The sequence below is a fragment of the Lynx rufus genome, unplaced genomic scaffold (genome assembly GCF_022079265.1).
Source record: "Lynx rufus isolate CCGP_SWC_20201006 ecotype Redwood Valley unplaced genomic scaffold, mLynRuf1.p SCAF_1, whole genome shotgun sequence".
Classification (NCBI taxonomy): Eukaryota; Metazoa; Chordata; class Mammalia; order Carnivora; family Felidae; genus Lynx; species Lynx rufus.
The window spans coordinates 163,012,673-163,035,231 of NW_025814823.1; the positions used below are offsets into that span (position 1 = coordinate 163,012,673).

The following is a 22,559-nucleotide window of genomic DNA, read 5'->3' on the forward strand; positions in this document are numbered from 1 at the left end:
TGGAACTGATCCATGAATTCAGAAAAGTGGCAGGATATAAAATCAATGCACAGAAATTGGTTGCATTCCTATTCACCAACAATGAAGCAACAGAAAGATAAATCAAGGAATCAATCCCATTTACAACTGCACCAAACACCATAAAATACCTAGGAATAAATCTAACCAAAAATGGTGAAAAATCTACACTGAAAACGATAGAAGCTTATGAAAGAAATTGAAGACAGAAAAAATTGGGAAAAGATTCCATGCTCCTGGATAGGAAGAACAAATATTGTTAAAATGTCAATATTACCCAAAGCAATCTACATATTCAATGCAATCCCTACCAAAAGAACACTAGCATTCTTCACAGAGCTAGAACAAACAATCCTAAAATTTGTATGGAGCCAGAAAAGAGCCTGAATTCGCAAAGCAATCTGTAAAAAGAAAACCAAAGGAAGAAGCATCATAATCCCAGACTTCAAGCTGAATTACAAAACTATAATCATCAAGACAGTATGGGACTGGCACAAGAACAGACACTCAGATCAATGGAACAGAACAGAGAACCCAGAAATGGACCCACAAATATATGGCCAACTAATCTTTGACAAAGCAAGAAAGAATATCCAATGGAATAAAGACAGTCTCTTCAGCAAGTGGTGCTGGGAAAACTGCACAGCGACATGCAGAAGAATGAACCTGGACCACTTTCCTACACAATAATAAACTCAAAATGGATGAAAGACCTAAATGTCAGACAGGAAGCCATAAAAATCCTCGAGGAGAAAGTGGGTGATGGGCATTGAGGTGGGCACTTGTTGGGATGAGCACTGGGTGTTGTATGGAAACCAATTTGTCAATAAATTATATTACAAAAAAACAAAACAAAACAAAACAAAAACCCTCGAGGAGAAAGCAGGCAAAAACGTCTTTGATCTTTGCCACAGCAACTTCTTACTCAAAATGTCTCTGAGGGCAAGGGAAATAAAAGCAAAAATGTACTATTAGGACCTTATAAAAAAAAATCTTCTGCACAGTGAAGGAAAAAATCAGCAAAACTAAAAGGCAACTGATGGAATGGGAGAAGACATTTGCAAATGACATATCAGATAAAGGGTTAGTATCCAAAATCTATAAAGAACTGTTCAAACTCAACACCCCAAAAAACAAATAATCCAGTGAAGAAATGGGCAAAAGACATGAATAGACACTTCTGCAAAGAACGCATCCAGATGGCCAACCAACACATGAAAAAATGCTCAACATCACTCATCACCAGGGAAATACAAATCAAAACCACAATGAGATACCACCTCACCTGTCAGAATGGCGAACATTAACAACTCAGGCAACAACAGATGTTGGTGAGGGTGTGGAGAGAGAGGATCTCTTTTGCACTGCTGGTGGGAATGCAAATTGGTGCAGCCACTCTGGAAAACAGCATAAAGTTTCCTCAAAAAACTAAAAATAGAACTACCCTATGACTCATAACCATGGGATACAGGTATGCTGTTTTGAAAGGGGCACATGCACCCCAATGTTTATGCAGCACTATCAATAATAGCCAAAGCAGGGAAAGAGCCCAAATGTCCAAAGATGGATGAGTGGATAAAGAAGATGCGGTATATATATATATATATATATATATATATATATACACACACACACACACACAATGGAGTATTACTTGGCAATCACAAAGAATGAAATCTTGTCATTTGCAACTACGTGGATGGAACTAGAGAGTATTATGCTAAGCGAAATTAGTCAGTCAGAGAAAGATAAATGTCATATGACTGCACTCATATGAGGACTTTAAGACTCAGAACAGATGAACACAAGTGAATAGAAGCAAAAATAATATGAAAACAGGGAGGGGGGACCAAACATAAGAGACTTTCAAATATGGAGAACAAAACAAGGTTCCTGGAGGGGTTTTGGGAGGGGGGATGGGCTAAATGGGTAAGGGGCATTAAGGAATCTACTCCTGAAATCATTGTTGCACTATATGCTAACTGACTTGGATGTTAATTTTAAAAATAAAATAGTAATAATAATAAAATATTAAATATTAAATAATTAAAATAAAAAACAAAAGAAGGATAAAAAATTTGAGAGTTTATTCTAGTTTATCCAGGTATTTCCCTATATAAATTATAAAATTCAGAGAACCTTTCTGGTTGAGTCACAGAGAGGAGACGTTGCTGGCTTTGAAGATGGAGGAAGGGAATCACAAACCACAGAACGCAGCTGGACTCTAGAAGGTGGAGAAGACAAGAAAGTGAATTTTCCAGGTTCACTAGAGTCTCCAAAGTATACCAATGCAGTGAGACTGATGGATTTCTAACCTACAGAACTGTAAGGAAATAAATATGTGCCATTTTGAGCCACTAAAGTTTTGCTGATTTGTTATAGCAGCAATAGAAAAACAATGCAAAAGTTAAAAGGAAAGGTACAACTTTCAAGTTCACAGCATTGCCAGCAGTAATCATAGAAAGAAAATTATTTATATTTTTTGTTTACTTTTAGAAAAATGAAATTCAAAGAAGAAAATCTTACCAGCTAAGAAAGGGTATTGTGTACACCTATTTATATGTGTAATTACTGCTCTTTAATTCAATTGTAGAGAAGAATCAATTATATACTAAATATTTTTTTGTTTAACTTGCTTGGAAGAAAACTGTTCAGCTATTATTATCTTTTAAATTTGTCCAGGTTTGGATGCATTAAAAAACTGGAGGCATTACTCTTCCAAGTAATTTTTATTTTTAATGTTTATTTTGGAGAGAGACAGCCAGCAGGAGAGAAGCAGAGAGAGAAGGAGACAGATAATACTAAGCAGGTTCTGCGATGTCAGCACAGAGCCTGCTGCGGGGCTCGAGCTCACAAATTGTGAGATCATGACCTGAGCCTAAACCAAGAGTCGATGCTTAACCAATTGAACCACCCAGGTGCCCTTCAACTAATTTTTAAAATAAGAAACATCAAGATTCATTTTTAAACTAACTCAAAATTACTAGCTATTAAAGTTATTTAAAATACAGTAATGATACCAGGAAGAATTTTGATATGCATGAAGACATTTATTAGCCATTTACCATTACTCTAGTTTGTGCTATACTCTGATGTCTTCAGGTTTAACAGCCTCCTGCTGTCCTTATAGGAAAGTATCCAATTGTGTAGACACAGAGTATATCAGGTCATAAAGGCAGGTCAGGTCATAAAGGGAGAAGCACTTACTTTAGCAAATTTTAGTGTTCTCTGCACTCCGTTTCAAGCAAAAACTAAATATGCAAAAACACAATTTTGCTTTTTATGGAAGCTTTTTTATGATCATTATTAAGGTCCCTAGTTAAAATCTCCTTAGGCTCTACCCTCTCTCTTTAAAAATAAAAAATATCTTCTGTAATTTGTGTGTTATTATTGTAACAACTTGAAAATAAATAATGACAATGTATAATCTCCTTCTGTTAATTAAAACACAAACCAGTTTCATGAAAACATCTCTTCTCTTGGGCGGGGGGTGGGGATGGGGGTGGGGGAGACAAAACAACCTCATCCAGAATTTCTATTATTGATCCTTTCTCTTTAAAACCAAAGGAAATCACATACAATAAAAGACAAAAATATTTTACATTTTTCATTTTCCCTTATATGTTTATATTTTTCATTTCATTTCAAAATGTTAGAATAAATTTTTATTTACAGCAGGGAAAATAGAAGAAATCTTGGTGAGAGAATTTTTAAATTTAGATCTTGAAGACTAGGCTTTCAGCAGATGGGAGGGGAAAATTGCAGAAAACAGCTTTTAAAAAATAGATGATTATGATAAGAGTTTCAATTTACTGATTACCTACTTTGCTCCAGTATATTGCTTTGTCCTTTAATTTTATTACACTTACTATTTTTTTTAGAACAGAAAAAGTTAAGTGAAATTATATCCATTTTACAAATTAGGAAACTGAGGTTGTGATAACAGTAAAAGGCCACCCAAGATCACCAATCAAGTATTTGAATTATACATTTAACAAGCAAAGATGTAATCCAGATCCACTTGATAGTAAACACAAATGTGCTTTGCACTGTGAAAGATGAGATCACTTCTTATCAGTTTATAGGCATTTTCTGTTTTTTGGGAGAGACAGACACTGTGCCATTGTGATATAGTCTCCCATTAAAATAAATCTTTTTAGGGGCGCCTGGGTGGCTCAGTCAGTTAAGCATCCGACTTCAGCTCAGGTCATGATCTCACAGTCCGTGAGTTCAAGCCCCGCGTAGGACTCTGTGCTGACAGCTCAGAGCCTGGAGCCTGCTTTGGATTCTGTGTCTCCCTCTCTCTCTGCCCCTCTGCTGTTCATGTTCTGTCTGTCTCTGTCTCAAAAATAAATAAAAAAAACATTTAAAAATAAATAAATCTTTTTAAATATAAAATATTTTCTTAAAAAATTATAGAGTAAACATGAGTATAGAGGATATGCAGATATGGTCAAAATTGTGATGGTGATACACTAGTTGAGAAGTCTGGGCTACACTGCAATATGTTGAGCCATTCAAAGCATCCCATCCCCCTTGACATTCAGTGCTCTACATCAGTCATAGTTATATAAAGTCTAAGATGGCGCCTGGCCTCTAAAATGAGACAGTTCAGCTTCAGTCAACTTCACTCCAAATTTAACTCCTGGGGACACCTGGATGGCTCAGTCAGTTAAGCATCTGACTTCTGTTCAAGTCATGATCTCATGGCTCGTGAGATCCTTGATCACGAGGTCAAGCGCCATGTCAGGCTCTGTGCTGACAGCTTGGAGCCTGAAGCCTGTTTCGGATTCTGTGTCTCCCTCTCTCTCTCTCTGCCCCTTCCCTGCTCCTGCTCTGTCTTCCCTTCTGTCTCTTAAAAATAAATAAATGTTAAAAAAATAATAATAACTCCTGACTTGTCTTGACACAAGAAAAGTCTTTGATAAACTGAACGTGTCCTAAATTTATAAATCATTGGTCAGGATGCTATTGCAAACATTCAAGAAATTAGCTCTGTGCTGCCACTAAATATTTCTGTGGACTCTGAAGTTCTAAGAATTTTTTGGACACTCAGCATTCAGGGATGAGATCCTCTAATACTCCATATTAGACTTAATGTTCTAAATCATGGAATCAACACAGATCATCGATTTTTGATCACAGGACCTTATTTTTTTCATCGTAAGAAAAATAGATGCTTTTCTTCTTCGTGAGGAAGCTGTGAATTATTTTGGTAAGTGTGATACTGAAATATCAATTCAGATCTCCACATATACTCAGGATAAGGTGTTAAGAGTGTATATCAGATATACTCAAAAAATAAAAATATATTCAAGCCTTTCTAGGGTTAGTTTCCAGTATAGTTTTTTCACAAAATGCAAAAACTATTGGGAATTTTCACTGCCCAATGGGGAATATACTCCATGGCTCTGAATGCTACCAGTGTGAAGCACCTTCTAAAGTTGTTCACAATGAGCACAGTGTCTCAGCTGGCATCTGTGGGGAATGCTTGTTGAGTACCTAAGGAATCACAAGTACAAAGCAGGACTCTCAGCTTGAATATTTGCACTGGAACATCACCTAAAAATATTCCCTAGTCATAAATTTGTCTGGGATACTGATAATTCAATTTTAAATTACATGCCTAGATTATGAATCCAGGAATCTTAGTTTGTTTAAAAAGGACCCTTACCAACCCCAAATGCACATCAAAAGTGGAACTAATTACTCTACTTCCTCCCTATTTCTTTCTCTTCATTTTTCCATCTCTCTCTTTTTCATTCGCACACACAGATACTTACTCCTGGAAGCTATTTCTTCTAACAACTATGAAAAGGAAATATGATGCCTGGGCAACGAGGGCTCAAAATGCTCATTTTCTAGAGGTTCAACACTCGACACCATGTAGTAAAATGATACATCCGTATTTTAAATTGTACCTTCAGATTCAAATAAATTACCAAAGTACATCATTTCTTTCATAGAGTCAGTGAGTAATACAATAAACCTTTATCAATGGCTAAGGTGTACAAGTATGACACCCCTGAGGCTAACTTGATGACGTAACACAGACGTTTCTGAAAGCTTTGAAAAAATCAGGGAAATGGAAGATGTAATTTAGGGAAATGAAATAATTTCAGTTTCTAAATGAGAATTCTTTTAAGTTTGTCTATTTATTTTGTGATAGACAGCATGAGCAGGGAAAGGGCAGAGAGAGAATCCAAGCAGGCTCCATGCTGTCAGCTCAGAGTCTGAGGTGGGGCTCAAACTCACAAACCATGAGACCATGAGCTGAGCTAAAACTGAGAGTTGGACACTTAACTGACTGAGCCACTCAGGTGCCCCAAAAACTATTTTTTTAATAACTTAGAAAAAGTACTATTATGACCATAAATGGATTAGACAAACTTTCTATCTTGCTTGCCTTCACAAGTCCTCAGTTATTAAATGTGAATTACGTTTGGAGATGGACAGGCCATTGATATTCAATGAAGCCTAAAAATACAGATGTTTCTTCCTCTAAAACTGAATTTATCATTTATAAAATTTTTATTATGGGAAAAATAAATTCAAGTTCCATATATTCCATAGTTCCACTGTAGTCATAAAATATATTTATTACTCTAAAATATAATATAAATACAGTAAGTCATAATTTCTGGGAACTTACTACCTTAAATATTAGTATATAAAATCTATTTTTTCCTCATTAAATGATTGCTGCAAAATCTTTAACCAAAATTACGAATTCAGCTGGCCTCATATGATGCATACATCTCTTTATTACAGCAAGAATAGCAATATGTGGAATGTACATCACAATCGAGACATCAAAAGTATATTTCCTATTATAAAACAATCTCAAACTTAACGCAAAATCTTTTAAACATTTCAAAAATGTTTATACTATTTGAGTGGGTTGACATGATACTATTCTTCCCCAAATGCTTGAGTGTGTTCCTCACTCACGAAGACAGTTCTGTACTCAATCCGGTATGAAAACTGAAAAAGGGATATAGGGATATATATATATATATATATATATATATATATATACACACATATAGCCACTGGGTGGCTCAGTTGGTTAAGCATCCAACTTCAGCTCAGGTCCTGATCTCACAGTTTGTGAGTGGGAGCTTTACACTGGGTTTTCTGTTGTCAGTCCATTCTGTTGTCAGAGCCTGTTTCAGATTCTCTCTCTCTCTGCCTTTCCCCTGCTCTCTCTCTCTCTCTCTCTCAAAAATAAACAAGCACTTAAATAAAATAAAATAAAATTGTTCACCAGTCTTCCCCACTAAAAAGCCAACCTTATCCCCTTTGTAATAAGTATTTTGTTGGAAGTTATTTTGAAACTGTAAAAATCCCATTCCTAATCAAACGTTCAAGTTACCAGTTTGCTTTTTATCAGTATGAACATAAGGATATCCATTCCATTCAATGGGTCATGATCCTTGTTATTACTATTTAAGTCTCAATTTTTTTTCCAGTTTTGACCTTTGGAAACTCATCAAATATAGCTCCAATGTACTTTCAACGTATTCCCATTATTCTTGAACACTCCTTTACTTTATGGTTGAAAAAGAAGTTCCAGTCTCATCGGGTGCATTTCCTACCCAGCCCTGGCACTTCTTCATGGCACTTTGGTTCCTTTTTAGTGGAGCAATGTTCAGAAATCAAGGGCACTATGTTAGTAATTGTTAGGGAGGTGAAGCTATTCCCAGTCATTGTCAGGGGAAAGAGCTAGGGAACATATGTAGATGAAGATAGAGGTACACACATGTACACACATACATATCCCATATATGTACTTTTGTTATTACCTTCATATATCCTATAAAACCAAAGTGCATTGCTAGTTTGTGATTTTTTGCTTCATTTACTTACCTTTAGAGCGACGAAGAACAAAGAAAATTACTTCTTATGTTTCTGCTTCATTGCCAGCAGCAATGTACAAATGTACAAATAAATACATAATAGCATCTCACTGTTGTTTTAATTTCAGTTTCTCTAATGATAATGTTGAATACCTTTTCACATGCATACTTACTATATATTTATCTGCTCTGATTTGTGTTCAAGCGTTTTGTCCATTTGTTAAGAATTGTATTATTTTCTTATTTTTGAGTTTTAAGAGTTTTTTATATTTTGTGGTTATGAATCCTTTAACAGGTGACTTGCAAATATTGCTCATACTCTTTTGCCACTTCATGTCTTTAACAGTTATCTTTTTCACAGCAAAAATTGTCTAATTTTGACAAAGGCCAATTACCTTTCTCTTTGTCAGTAATAACATATTTTAACTTGGTGTCTTAAACGGATGTTCACTTGTGCCCTGGGGCTGCAGCTTTGGCTGCTTTTCTCTCTGAAACTAGGCTTCCATTTGTTAAGGTAGTGAGGGCCCCTAAAGCCTTTCACACAGTGCTGGCTTCTCTTCTTCAGGACTCCACCATGGAGGCAGGCTTTCTTTAGTCTCCCAAACTACCTCCAACCACTCTTAGGTTCCTGGACAAGATCCTGAGAGATGATGCAAATAACGCCTTTTGTCTTTAATATGAGTGAGGGATTATCTCCTCAAGGTTGTCCATGTTCAGGCTTCAGCAATTTGCTACAAAGTTTAAGTGGATTCCTATATGCCTATAATGTGTCCAGCATCTCAGCTTCCTGTACTATGCACAGTTAAGATTATTCTTGGGTCCTATAGCTCTAGAGGGACATGTTTTACATTAGATGTCAGGTAATTTGTCCTGTGACAAAAAAAGCTAAATTTTTTTATTTTATTTAGCTTGCTCTTAAACTTGGTTGAGGGCGACCCACTGTTTCCAACTTTCTTTTCTTTTTTTTTAATCAATTAATTTATTTGAGACAGAGAGAGAGCAAGAGAGAGAGGATGCAGGCACAAGCGGGGGTGGGCCAGAGAGAAGGAGAGACAGAATCCCAAGCAGGCTCCACACCATCAGGGCAGAGCCTGATGTGGAGCTTGAACTCAGAAACCCTGAGATCATGACCTAAGCCAAAACCAAGAGTCAGACTGACTGACTGCACCACCCAGGTGCCCCTGTTTCCAACTTTCTATACCCTAGGCAGAAGCAAAACTCTAGATCATCTTCTAAATGGTTTTCTCATTAAAAACCAAGCAATAAAGTCCTCAAAAGATTAACGAAATGTGCTATGTATGTATCTGTATATGTATACACATGGATACATGAAAATGAGAAGAGACGTTTCCATTTTATTCTTATAGTAAATTACAAAAAGGTTAATGAAGATTTTCAGAAACTCTAAACTGTAATGCAATTTATTACACAATTTAGGCTAATTTCATAGTTGATTTATACATTGACATTTTATATTAGATGCCAGTGAGCATAATGAGATATAAAATTACGGGACTGCATAAAGCTTGTGAAGAGACAGGAATATATATCAAATATAAGTTACTGTTCAAGGAAATTGCTGATTACCTGTCCTTTACTCTGGGTTATTAAAGATTAACGTTTTCAAGCATAACCTGAGAAAAATATAGTCTGGGGATCCCATCTCTGCTATCTCTCTAGACACTAAATGAACAAATAGCAATACTTTATGAATTTTACACCTCAAATAGTTGAGTGCTTTCTGTATTTTGCCTCATAGCATAAATTTTATAGCTTTACCTAAGCCAACTACTGAAACAAATAGTGTCTCCCTCCAGAAACAAAACTTAAAAAAAAAAAGCCAAAACCCCTGAAGAAATTTTTTAAAAATATCAAAATTATGTTGTCATCTCCTTGAACATGCAACTAATGATGCCATCAACACAGCATTGGCTGTGGATAACAGACCAGCAACAGAACTGCCCACTACTGATAGGCCAATTAGAAAACACACTAAGAAGGATTTAACTGTCATGGTACCTGGGTGGCTCAGTTGGTTAAGCATCCGATTCTTGACTTTGGCTCAAGTCATGATCTCACTTTTTTTGAGTTCGAGCCCCACGTTGGGCTCTGCAATGACAGCACAGAACATGCATGGGATTCTCTGTCTCCCTCTCTCTCTGCCCCTCCTCCACTCACTTTCTATCTCTTGAGAGAAAGAAAGAAAGAAAGAGAAAAAGAAAGAATCTTTTTTTTTAAAAAGGCTAAGATAAAGAGTAGCATGAGCACTCAAACTTCGTATGTGAAGAAGACAACATGGAAAGGCATGTTCATGGTGTCTTGAAGCATTCCTCACTCAGATGAGTAGGATTCAAGCCATGCCTCCATTGACAGCTTGGTGTAATATATTCCATTAGCTAAACTAAGTTTTTCATCAGATCTATTTGGGAGTTTACAATTAACCCTTCACTGTGAATTCCTCCACATTTTGTAGAAAATGCTCAATTTGAATCATGAGATAAAAACAAGAATCCTACCGAGTCACAAAGAAACTTACACTTAAAATGGCACAAGTATGGAAAGGACATTGATTAGGATTGTGCAGCAATTTATCTAGGATGACACAGATCCATACACAAAACTCACAGAAAAGGATAGAATTTCGTTTCTTTTAACCCTCTTAAGTTACGTATACAGAATTTATGAAATTTACCCTTTGTTTTTCCAGGTTAGTTCCTATCAATCCCTTTTCTCTCAAAAAGAATAAAATAACTCCTCCTTTTGTCCAACTCTATCTTTTAAACTTTCTGAAATTTCAAACTCTGTTTAGGGTCTATCAGTATACCCATCCTTCACCACTAAATTAACCCTTTCTTGCCAGATGTGCATGTTTTCCCCTTTGCACTGCTGTGTTCTCCAGTTGTTCATTTTTTGGAATCAAACTTTTGTTTTGTTTTTCTTCCCAACTTCCTAGATTCTCAATTTGGGATATTTGCCCAAAGATGCTGATGTTTGAAGTTGGAATAAAGCATACCCTGTATCAATACTGAGTGAGTCTGAATGAAAATTTTCCTGGAAGCTAAGGAGTTAAGCACTAAAATCCAAAGGCAGCCTCTGTGGAGACCAAGACTGTGATTCAGTTAACTTTGGTTGAAAAATGGACACTAGATCTATTTTGCTCAAACCAAATAATTTAAACCTTTTTATTACATTGCTAGAGAAATAGAATTATTCAGAAAGCATAGTACTGATGAATTAGGCTATTGTGACTTTAAATTCAACTTGGAGAAAATCCTATGCTACCATTATAAGAAGTTTATAAAAACTAGGAAGTAGTTTATTTTTCTACAAAGGCTGCCTTCAACCACACACCATTTAATCTGTTTCCATTTCCATATCCCATGACTTCTGTATCCCATGACTCCCATGAGTCATTTTAAGGTATCAAAATCCAGGCTCAGCAACTAAGATTCATGTTCAGGTACTAAGCAACTTCATCTGTTCTAAGTTAAAACTTTAATCTCTCTTTCAAGCCAAAGCTTTCCTCCTCTTGCACAATCCTAAACTATTGTTCAGATCTCTGGTGGGAGAAGTACACTCTGATCTTTCACTTCCACTTGACTTCTTTCCCAGCTATTTTCTGGCTTTTCTAGAGCCATTGAGAAACTTAGAGAAACCAGGTAAAATTTTATATTTGCACTTCTCTCTTCCTGACTCATACTGGATGACCTCAGTGTCCTTCCAAATGGCAGGTAAAAAAATATGGGCTTTTTGTGTGGGAGAGGTAAAGTTCTTTGAAGGCCATATGAGAACTTTGGCCTTTCACTTTTTCTAGAGATAGGCTATCACAGTTGACCTGCAGTCTTGTGATTCACCCATGCTCAATTGATGCTCGCTGAAGTATGCAATACAACCTACTTTTGGATTCTCTTTGCCCAAACAGGTTACCATATTGCTTTTAAATTACTATCTTTGGAGTGCCTAGGTGGTTCAGACAGTTAAGCATCTGCCTCTTGATATCAGCTCTGATATTAATCTCAGGTTCATGAATCGAAGCCATGAAGTGATAAATTTTTATGATAAATATCATAAAAAATATGGTAAATTACTATCTTTGACAGAAAGAGTAAAGGACAAAGCACATCTTTTGCATCGTGCCACCTGATTCCAGTTTCTTTCTTATTTTTAAACTTCATGGTAGTTCTTGACTAACATTTGTTTGTCAGTGATTCTCTCTTGTAAATGAAGTATACTAAAAATAAAAGACTGATACTTCCCAAAACACCAGCATATTCTAAAGGAGTAAAAAATGTTCATTCTCAAATATACCATTGCAGTAAATAAATACATACTTGAAAAGAGTCAGCCTCCTTTCTTTTCTTTGGAAGTATTTTATTAATGTCCACCTGTAAGGCATCTGGAAAGAATCTTGAAGTATTCAGGTCTTTACGATCTAGATCTATCCTTCCAGGATAATGAAAACACCAGCAATGTCAAGAAGTTTCTTTTTTCACAATATTAAATGTAAATACACAAGCACAAATTCCCCTTACCTAAATTTGCTTATTTTCTAACTGACCAGCCAACAAGTTGAATGCCAGTTGTATTCAGAATAATGAACTTGAAATTGCCAGTGACAAAATTTCCTACTGTCAACTTCTATTTATATAGGGAAAAAAATAGAAGGCAGTGGATTTTACTGACCTGACACTAAAGCTTTTTATAATTTCAGGTCCAAAACATTGTACAAGGTGAAATGCCAAATAATTCACACATGGGCAAACAAAGACCACAACAAGAGGAAGCAAAGTCTACGCATACAATTGTTTTCTACTTAAATGCTTTACACATGCTCGAGTTTGCCTGGAGTGCCAGACTCCACAGAACCAGGTAAATACATAAATGCAATTTCTATACTACATCAAATAATACACAGTTAACAAATATTTAGCTTTGTATATTCTGTTTATAAAATACCTGCCTACTTCAAAGAGAAGAATGTCTTACAAGAAGGGGTGTGGTTCAGGGCTGCTTCCGAGGCAGAAGGCACACAGGGAAAACCATACTATAGTAATCTTTCTCTCACACTGTTTCTTATGGGTAAAACCCAGTAGAAACAAACATTAGATATGGTCTAGAAAGGCTAAACACATGCACACACACAGAGAGAAATGCCTGTGAGGTTCCTGGCATTCTCTATACTTCTTATATGCTCTTGCCAGTTAACTCTCCAAACTTCTGCACTGTGTCTGTTTGGTCTAGGATGAGGACCTGAATAGAAAACATCATACCCCTCCCCTCCATGCTTTTTGCCCTTTTGTTTGGTTGGGCCAACTGAGTGCCTAGCGGGGTGCTGGAGGGAAGGATAGGGCAGAATGCTAGAAGCATAGTTGGGATATTTATTCTCCAGCTCCCTCTCTGAGAAATCAGCATGGATTGGCAGCACCCTTCACCCCAAATGAAGGTCACGGTTTCACTCAAGGTGGCTCCCTTCCACAAAGCAGTCTTCTTCCAGGTTGCAGAAACCCTCCCTTTCCCAGTTTCTCCAAGTCAAGAGTGGTAACAGCTGTTACTCACTCCATGCTACAACTTTCTACCGCTTTTTAAAATATTGTTTTTACTAAACCATTCTTAAATCATGCCATTTGGAGTGTGTCACGGTTTCCTGCTGGAACCTTGACTAACAGACATGAGGGTCACCATTACACCTGCTTCATTCCCCACCATACACTAAGTTGTGGGAATAATGCATGACAAGGGCACATAGTAATTATTTAATTCCAGAAAGGAAGGAAGAAAAGGAGCTAGGGAGGGAGGAAAGAAGGAAGAAACCTGCCTACAGAGTTTACATTTAAAATTAACAATGGAGAGCCAAAGCATAAGAGACTCTTAAAAACTGAGAACAAACTGAGGGTTGATGGGGGGTGGGAGGGAGGGGAGGGTGGGTGGTGGGCATTGAGGAGGGCACCTTTTGGGATGAGCACTGGGTGTTGTATGGAAACCAATTTGTCAATAAATTTCATATATATATTTAAAAAATTAACAATGGAAAGGCTTATCTGCTTTTGTACTCCCCCTTTTGGTTATTACCTGGGGGGCGGGGGGGAGGCAGCACTTAGACTAACTGTAGTGAGTCTCTGTCTTAAATCTTCCCTCCAACATCTCACCTGGACTCTAAAAACAGTATTGACTGCTTTCTCTGTTTTGATTTTAGATCTCCTATAATTCATTCTCTGTAAAGTTGTCAGGGTGATTTCTCTAAAAACGCATACTTTACCCCTGCAGCTTCTAAGCTACTCACAGTCTTGTAGGTCAAGTCCAAACTCTTGAATGTACCACGTATAATGTGCTATCTCTAGTTTCTACCATCCTCTTTAGACTTATCAAATCATTAATGTCAACCCTCAAAACCTTGTTCCAGGATACAATGCTACTATGTAAAACAGCAAATGTCCAAAATTACATTTAGACATTGTTTTAAACTTAGGAAATAAAAACAAACAAAAAGTACATACATTAGTGAGCAAGAAAGGGTAGGGACTTTAAAATGTGGGCCATTGAAATAAACTAAGGGTGGGGCACCCAGGTGACTCAGCTGGTTAAGTGTCTGCCTTGAATCTGGCTCAGGTCATGATCCCAGTGTCATGGGATCAGCCCTAGGTTGGGCTCAGTGCTCAGTACAGCCTGCTTAGGATTCTCTCTCTTTCCCTCTCTGTCCCTCCCCCTCTGCTCAGGAGCCAGTGCGCACATGTGCTCTCTCCCTGAAATAAAAAATCAAATTAAAGTGGCATTAAAAAAAAAGAAAAACTAAGGTTGGCAAAGGACTAAAAGAATAACTTTAAAATGTCTTTTGGATCACAAAATCCCATTAATCCAGATCTAAGTTGCTATACTAAAACTAGAAGTAAAAACTCCGTTGAATGTTTAAATTTATTATTTAATAATTTGCAATATAAAGTACAGTTCAACTTTTTAAAAGGGTTATTCTTCTATTTGTATATTTCAAACTTATTTCCTTTTTTTTCTTTTTTCCCTCTCTAAGTACCTGTTTCAGTGGAGGAACACAGCTCATCCAAGGGGATGCCCAATGGAATACATAGATTTGATACACCCCTCCCCCACAAAAAATCACGTGATAGGAACTGTTCCGAAAAGCAATTAATCAACAGAGTAGGACACACTTATTGTGTTGTTCTTATCGTGATGTGCAAGCTAAACACCATGCTTTTGGTTGTTGCTATTTCACAGATCTTGCAGAATATAATTACAGAATTATAGACTGTCTACCAGAATAGTTGTCTAATCTCAAACAGATCACACACAGCTTGTCCCATTTGTTTTGGTCCCCTTTAATATCAATTACAATGACTGTCAGTTTGACACAATTTTAGAACAAAGATTGTAAGATTATACCTGGTTATCTATCACCCACAGAAGGAAAATACAATGTTTCTCATCTCTATTATACTAGCCTTTTTCCATCTGCCTTCAACATTTATAACTAAGGAAACAAGGTGTCACAGTGATAAGTTCCTGTCAGTGAAAACTTCAATAAAACAGCTGCATATTTTCATGCAAAAACCCCTCATCTATTGATTACACTTAGGACACTCTTGGTTACAAGCTAACTCACACACACTTAAGTCAAAAGGCAGCTGTTCACTATAAGAATGTTGAGTGTAGCTTTGCATTTTTCCGTCAAATTAATGACTGGGTCCCAAAAGGAAATCAGAAGCTTTAAACATTCCCAATTTTAATACAATTACCCCAATTGTTACTCAGTGTTATAGATTAAGTTCTCCAGAAAGCAAACTCTAAGACAGAGTTCAGCATACAAGATGTTTTGGAAGGAGCACCACCAGGATCAACAATTGTGGAAGGGAAGATAAAGAATTAGAATTGAGCAGAGGAAGAGGCCAAACTGCCATACAGGTTTTACAGGCTCACCAGACCCAAGAATCATCTGGAGCTAAAGTGATCCTTCAGCCTTGTCCCGCTTTGAAACAAAATAAGTGAGCCTTATACTTCTGCCTCCTTCACTCATTAGATGTGAACTGACCCTGGAAGGGCATGACTTTAGGTGAGATGGCTATGTGATTGAGACAATCACTCAACAGGTGAAGACTATTTGCTTCTGCACCTGGATAGTAAGTCTTTCCTTCAACAAAGATCTGAGTGGCACATATTCCTGTCTATGTGGACCCCCTTTGTACCACCAAGCTCCATCTCTGCATGTATGCCCAGGAAACAGCATCCTCTGGAATCTAGTAAGCCTCAATTTTGTGGAGAAACGTAAAATAAAAATACGAAGGTTAGTAGAAATAGCTGCCCAACCCATCATCAATACCAATATCACCTTCCTTCATTACCTATACTAGACTCCCCTTGCAGCTGCCAACTCTGCTGATCTCCAGGGCATATCTGGTGGCATGACCCAAACCCTCATTCTAGAGAGGACTGGACCCCAAGTCACTGTGCTGTTTTCAAGCTAGAATTGCTATAACTGTTCATTTACAGTAAAAAATGGGCAATAGGAATGTATTAGTCTTTTCAGCCTTCCATAATAGAATACCACAGACCAAGTTTGAATAATAGTTCTGAAGGCTGGAAGTCTAAGACCAAGGTCCATTAGAGTCCATTCTTCGAGTAGGCCTTTCTTCTTCCTGGTGTGCAGATGGCTGCCTTCTCACCAAACCTTCACATGGCCTTTCTCCTTTACACATGCAGAGAGAGCATATTCTCTGGTAGCATAGCTCTTCCTCTTCCAAGGATACCAGTCTTATTGTATCAGGGCTCCTCTTAGGACCTCACTTAATCTTAATTACCTCTTTGAGTACTCTATCTCCAAGTGTAGTCATATTAGGCATTAAGGGTTCAACACACAAACCTGGGGGGAAGGGATACAATTCACTCCCTAAGAAGGAAGACCTAAGGGATACCTAAATAGTTTATCTTGCCCTGCCCCAATTGTGTAATTGAAGTCCTACTTCCTCCTGATGATCAGGATCAATTACTCCTGCGAAATGGTATCTCCACTTCTCACCTATTAGTCTCTGGACACAAAAAGTTCAAAGCGTCCAGTTGGCTGATGTAGATTACAGTCCAATGGGATACAGGCAAATGTGTGCTCACTATGGGGACAAGGACATCTGGCCCTGAAGGCTAGAGCTGCAGGGAGAAGAAACATCCAGCCCACTAAGGTAATTATGAGTAACAGTAAAGGAATTCACTCCTGCTTCTCTACTCTTGGGTTCCGTCAAAGATAACCATAACTGAGCACTGGTTAAAGTGGTAAAAATAGATTGTACTCAATAACTACTGACAGTAGGGGAAAGAGTTGAGCTTCATTCTGATTTGTGAAAAGGCAATTTGGGCATTTTAAGGGAGAATGAGGGAGGGAAGAGACATTATGCATATAAAACACTTCTTAAAGTTTTAGTCAACATGAATTAGCTATTGTCTGCATTTCCAAAACAGATAGTTGGACACAAAATTTTATCTGTGGCTTTGTGACAGGACCAAGATAACTGGTTCCCATGGATAACTCTCAATGTAACAACAACCATGAGTATTACAACAAAAAATAATAGTATTACAGTAACAATTGTTGCATGATGTCTGTGTGTCAAGGACTATACCATGGATACCAAGTGTTCTACATGGATTACTTCCTTAATCTTTACAAACATTCTATTAGGTAGTTAGTAAATACGTGTGTATACACACACACACACACACACACACACACACACATGCATGCATATATATACATATCACACATATACACACTCTGGCAGTGTGGAGCCTGCTTGGTATTCTCTCTCTCCCCTTCTCTCTCTGCCCCTCCCCTGCTTGGTCTCTCTCTCTCTCTCAACATAAATAAATAAACTTTTTAAAAATTAAAAATAAACACATACCTGCATATTTCAAATTGTATGATCCTAAATACATTAAATATTTTTCTACAATGAATCCTACATTCTACAATATAGATTCAAACACCTAAAAAATAAATTTTTCATAAAGTAAAGTTCACCATATATTCTCTCACTGAGAAAAACAATGTGCTTTTGATGAATTGTTAAATGACTTAGTTATAAAAGAACAAGATTTATTGCCCTACAAAAGCTAACTCCTTGATGGAATTTACTCTGTCTACATTTCAGAGAAAGAAAAATAAAATCAAAGTGTCTTCTATTGTCCTCCAGTGACAGTCAATGTCATTTGAAACTGCCTCGTTACTGTGTAAAGGCCGAATCCATGAGCTTGCATCAACCATTACACTCAAGTATGTTAGAGGAGAAAAGAAAGCAAAATGTGTGGTTATGGAATCATACATTGCCCAGGCCTGCATCATTCTGACCATGGAACAAACTACTGAACCATGGAAAAAACACTAAATATATTGTGGGATACAGTTTCCAGTTCATCTTAAGTATTTGCTTCAAGTGGATTCCATGGTCTTTAAAGCCCTCTAAAGTCAATAAAATAAAGCTCAATAACTTTCAAATTTAAATCATCACATTGCCATCTTGTGGCCATAGAAGAGAAAATTGATGATCACTAGGAGCCTCTCCCTCTGCTTGTAACTTGGGTTATAAGGACAGGATAGCTCACCTGCGTGACTTACGGGAGTCTAAAAAGGCTCTGTTGCTCTGACTGGCAGCTATAGGACCTGATAGGGGACAGAACTTTTATATAATATTGGGATGTGATTGCTGAACAGAAAAACACATTTTCCAAATTAAGTAGAAAGTAAGTAGAAACTAAGTTAAAATCTGAAAAGGTCTTAGTATGAAGCATCATACAGTGCTCCATAGAAAGATGGTGAAGTCACATTTGCTCAGGAACCTCTACTGTTTTCTCTAACTTGGACAACTACAGAATGAATGCTTTTCAAAAGTGTAACAGATTGGACATCCAATTCATGCAGTTGGAAATCAAATTTAAAGCAGAAACCCCTCAAAGCAAAGTGTCCCTGTTTGGCTGACTTAAGACTCCACTCAGGTGTGCATCAAGACAAATACCAAGGCCAGATTTCTTGTCTTAAATTCCCAACCCTATTTTGAGTTATTAAAAAAAAAAGTCTTTATTTGAACTTAAATGTCATGCCTTAGTATGGCTGCATGTTAACATCTAATTACATTTGCCTGTGGATTCATTAATTCATCAAAATTTGCCAACTTTACTGCTGGGAACATATAACAAAAGTATGAATTCTGTGAAGCACGAGTTGCTTTCCTAACATATGACAAAGCTAGGAAATTTTCAAGAGAAAGATGATGCACATAGGTAACCAAGTAAGTAGCTCCTGCTAAGTTAGCTGATGAAGAGGGGAATGTATAGTGGTCTAGGAATGACTCGGAGGAGGAAAAGGGGAGCAAAAGGCAGGGCAGGGCATTTAAAGAATATACAGGCTCTGTAAGATTGTGTTTTATTCTGCCTTAGTTCAAGAATGCTTTGCAGTCTATGACCCATGATCATCTCTGTGACATTCCAAGGAAACTTGAGAGCAAGCGGCAGTTCCCAGGAAGCTGGCCCCATGACTGGAATGAGCAACCACAGGCTGGAGAGACTAAAAGACCTCAAACTTATATGGTAGACTTCCTCTACAAGTGAGTGCTCCAAAAATACCTATTAGCTGCTCCCATACCTATGTTATTTATTTCTAAAATTTCATTCGTCATGTAAGAATTCTGATGAATAATTTCCAGGCAATAAATAGTTCTTGCTATCCTTCAACTTGCTCCAGCCAGTGAAACTATGGAAAACCAAATCCCTAAACTGTTTATTAGCTTTGAAGTGCCATTTTCCATTTCCTTTAAATCCCTAAATGTCTATGAATCTTGAAAGTGTCACGTTTCCTTACTATAGTCTTCCATTGACTTGAGATAGTGGATTTTTATAAACAACCGAAATGTGTGTCTCTATTTCCACTTCAATAGAGAAGGTCTCCTGTATTTATTTCCTGTTAAGAGGTAGGTAGTTAAGATTAGAATTTAGGGAAAATTCACTGTTCTTATATACACGGATGCTCACTTTAGAAGTTAATAGAACCATCACTCCATCTCAGATAATGGTCTACCCTTTGATTATTTGTAATTGCTTGAGAGTAGTCAGCAGATCTCTAGAGACATTTGGAAATGAATTTACAAAATTGACTTGCTCTTGAAATAGAATGAAACAATAAAGATAAATCATTTTAATAGGAATCAAAATTCTACTCCTCTCAAATATAAATTCTCTGAATAAAATGTATTTTGGGGAATCCTTATAAAGACAAATATCATTTCAGGAATTTTTTTTTAATTTTTTTTTCAACGTTTATTTTATTTTTGGGACAGAGAGAGACAGAGCATGAACGGGGGAGGGGCAGAGAGAGAGGGAGACACAGAATCGGAAACAGGCTCCAGGCTCTGAGCCATCAGCCCAGAGCCTGACGCGGGGCTCGAACTCACGGACCGCGAGATCGTGACCTGGCTGAAGTCGGACGCTTAACCGACTGTGCCACCCAGGCGCCCCAGGAATTTTTGACTTAAAGAAATTGAAAATAACTTCTGAAGAGGACACATTCTGGCAAGTCAAAATTCCTGGGTTCAGTTTTAATTGACATCTTCATGTAGGTGCAATAGTTGATGAAAGGAACAAATTCTGGTGTGTCTGGGTGGCTCAGTCGGTTAAGCATTTGACTTTGGCTCAGGTCATGATCTCATGGTGCATGGGTTTAGGCCCCATGTTGGGCTCTGTGTTGACAGCTCAAAGCCTGGAGCCTGCTTCAGATTCTGTGTTTCCTACTCTGCCCCTCCCCACTCTGTGTCCTTTGCTGTTTCCTACTCTGCCCCTCCCCACTCTGTGTCCCACCTGTGTCTTTTGCTGGGAATCAGAGTTACTCAGGCATGATGGATGTTTCCTGGAGGAGGTGTGCAAGCAGGTTAAGTTTGGTGGCCTAAACTGATCTTTATGAGAGAAATGGATGCATGAAGTATTAGCCAATTGTCAGACTAGAATCTGGGCCAACTGGCAGATGGGCCTGCAGGCATATATAAATGATCTTCGTTCATGACATACTAGACTTGGTTCTAAGAAAATGTAAGCTAGAATCAGAAAATGAACATGCTCTCCAGTTCTGCTCAATACTCTGTAGCCCTAAGGACTATAGCCCCCACAATTCTGGATCCCAATTTTCCAAGTATCAGAATCTAGGTTTTGGCACAGACATTGGCATTGACAAGGTGGGCATCAGCTATAGTGACAGACACATACCCATGCTCTTCACAACCAATAGCCATCATGGAGAGGGTTGGAGCTGCTGAGGAAGAATATGGCAGATGTTGACATGGTAACTGGAGAGAGACAATTCTTTTATGTCTTCTGCTCTCTCCTCTTCTGGTAGATTCACATGCACAGTCTAATGAAGAGCAAGGCCTCTACTACACAGCAGCAGCGTTTGGTTATCTGATAAGGTAAAAATATACGCCAGAGAAATTACCTTACTATAAATCCATAGCCTGTCCCCTCCAAAATGCCCCATAAATGTGTAGAGTAGTATGGGTACAGATTACTCACCTGAAACCTTTACCAAGAGAAGACTGAGTATTGTATTGCAAAGCAAGACTCGCCCTTTGTATTCTAATTTCTTTATTCATCAGCATAATTGCCAACTTACTCAGACTTCAGGATTTTTATTGTTGGTGATGTGTATTAATTTGAAAGCATGTGACGATCAGTTGAGCAACGTACAGGCTCTGAAAAAAATTGTGTGTTTAATCTGACAGTGTAATTGATATGAAAATTATAATTGGTTAATGAATATAGAACACTTGGATCACATTAATTTTTCTGATTACTTTCATGGGTTTTCTTCAATTATTTTTACTATCACATATTCCTTTTCATTTTTAACTCCACCAAAATGGGGAAAATATGGACACTCACTTGAATAAATCCCAGAATAACAGGCATATAGACGTCCAGAGTTGCCTTGGACAACAATGAGCATGAGGCTGCTGGTGTTCCACTGAGGATGTTGTTTTGGTGACCAACACTCTTGAAGCCCTGAGATAGCCAGATCTGAAAATAAGATCACTCTGACAACTCTGTGATGGCTCAGGAAATTCTCAAACTACGTCAATATCTGGCTCTAACCCTAGTGTCTTGTCTTCTTGTGTTGCCTGTCCCTCAGCAGAGCCTGAGTTAGGCTGTAAGTACAGGATGAAGAATAAAGCCAATATTAGGCAGGAAGACAACCTAAGCAAATTGGAGAAATTTGACATTTACTTAAGATAACCACTAAAATAACATATAAAGACTGCTGTGATTGAAGATTAAGAGCGATCTACCTTTTCCAGGAAAGGTACAGACACCTATCAAGCTATCATTCTCAACTCTGGATTGAAAGAACATTCTCCTCCCCTCCACCCTCTCCCCAAAGCTTAATAGGCTGCCTCATGTTTTTCAAATTCCACATGGAGTAGCCCAAAAAAACTTTTTTTTCAAATTTTACTCAAAATATGTTGTATTTCATTAAGAACCATTCAACACAATAATTCAAGGACATAGGGGGAAAAAATCTAAGTCTGGAAATTATCTCATGGACTATCCAAACACACAGACTAGAAGAAGTATAAATTGTATCCCATGATGATGATAAAAAAGCAGAAATATTTTCTCATTTATATCCAATATAAAAAATGTACCCTTTCC

The 22,559-nt window shown here is 37.5% G+C and overlaps 1 protein-coding gene across 14 annotated transcripts in view; it reads right to left on the reverse strand.

Annotated features, from left to right (window-relative positions):
- Positions 1-1,390: 1,390 nt before the first annotated feature.
- SLCO4C1 (solute carrier organic anion transporter family member 4C1) overlaps positions 1,391-22,559 on the reverse strand; it is a 134,107-nt gene continuing 112,938 nt past the window's right edge. For 4 of the 14 annotated variants that reach the window (XM_047089739.1, XM_047089646.1, XM_047089684.1 and 1 more), the window contains 3 exons: positions 21,792-21,926; positions 21,423-21,601; positions 20,642-21,311 (listed from right to left, as the gene is read on the reverse strand). In XM_047089739.1, coding sequence (XP_046945695.1) covers positions 21,539-21,601; positions 21,792-21,926 — 198 coding nt within the window. In that variant the 3' untranslated portion in view covers positions 20,642-21,311; positions 21,423-21,538. Of the gene's footprint in view, positions 1,416-2,157; positions 2,243-20,641; positions 21,312-21,422; positions 21,602-21,791; positions 21,927-21,947; positions 22,055-22,559 lie in introns of those variants that run through there. The other 10 variants (XM_047089704.1, XM_047089656.1, XM_047089730.1 and 7 more) reach the window with 8 other exon arrangements.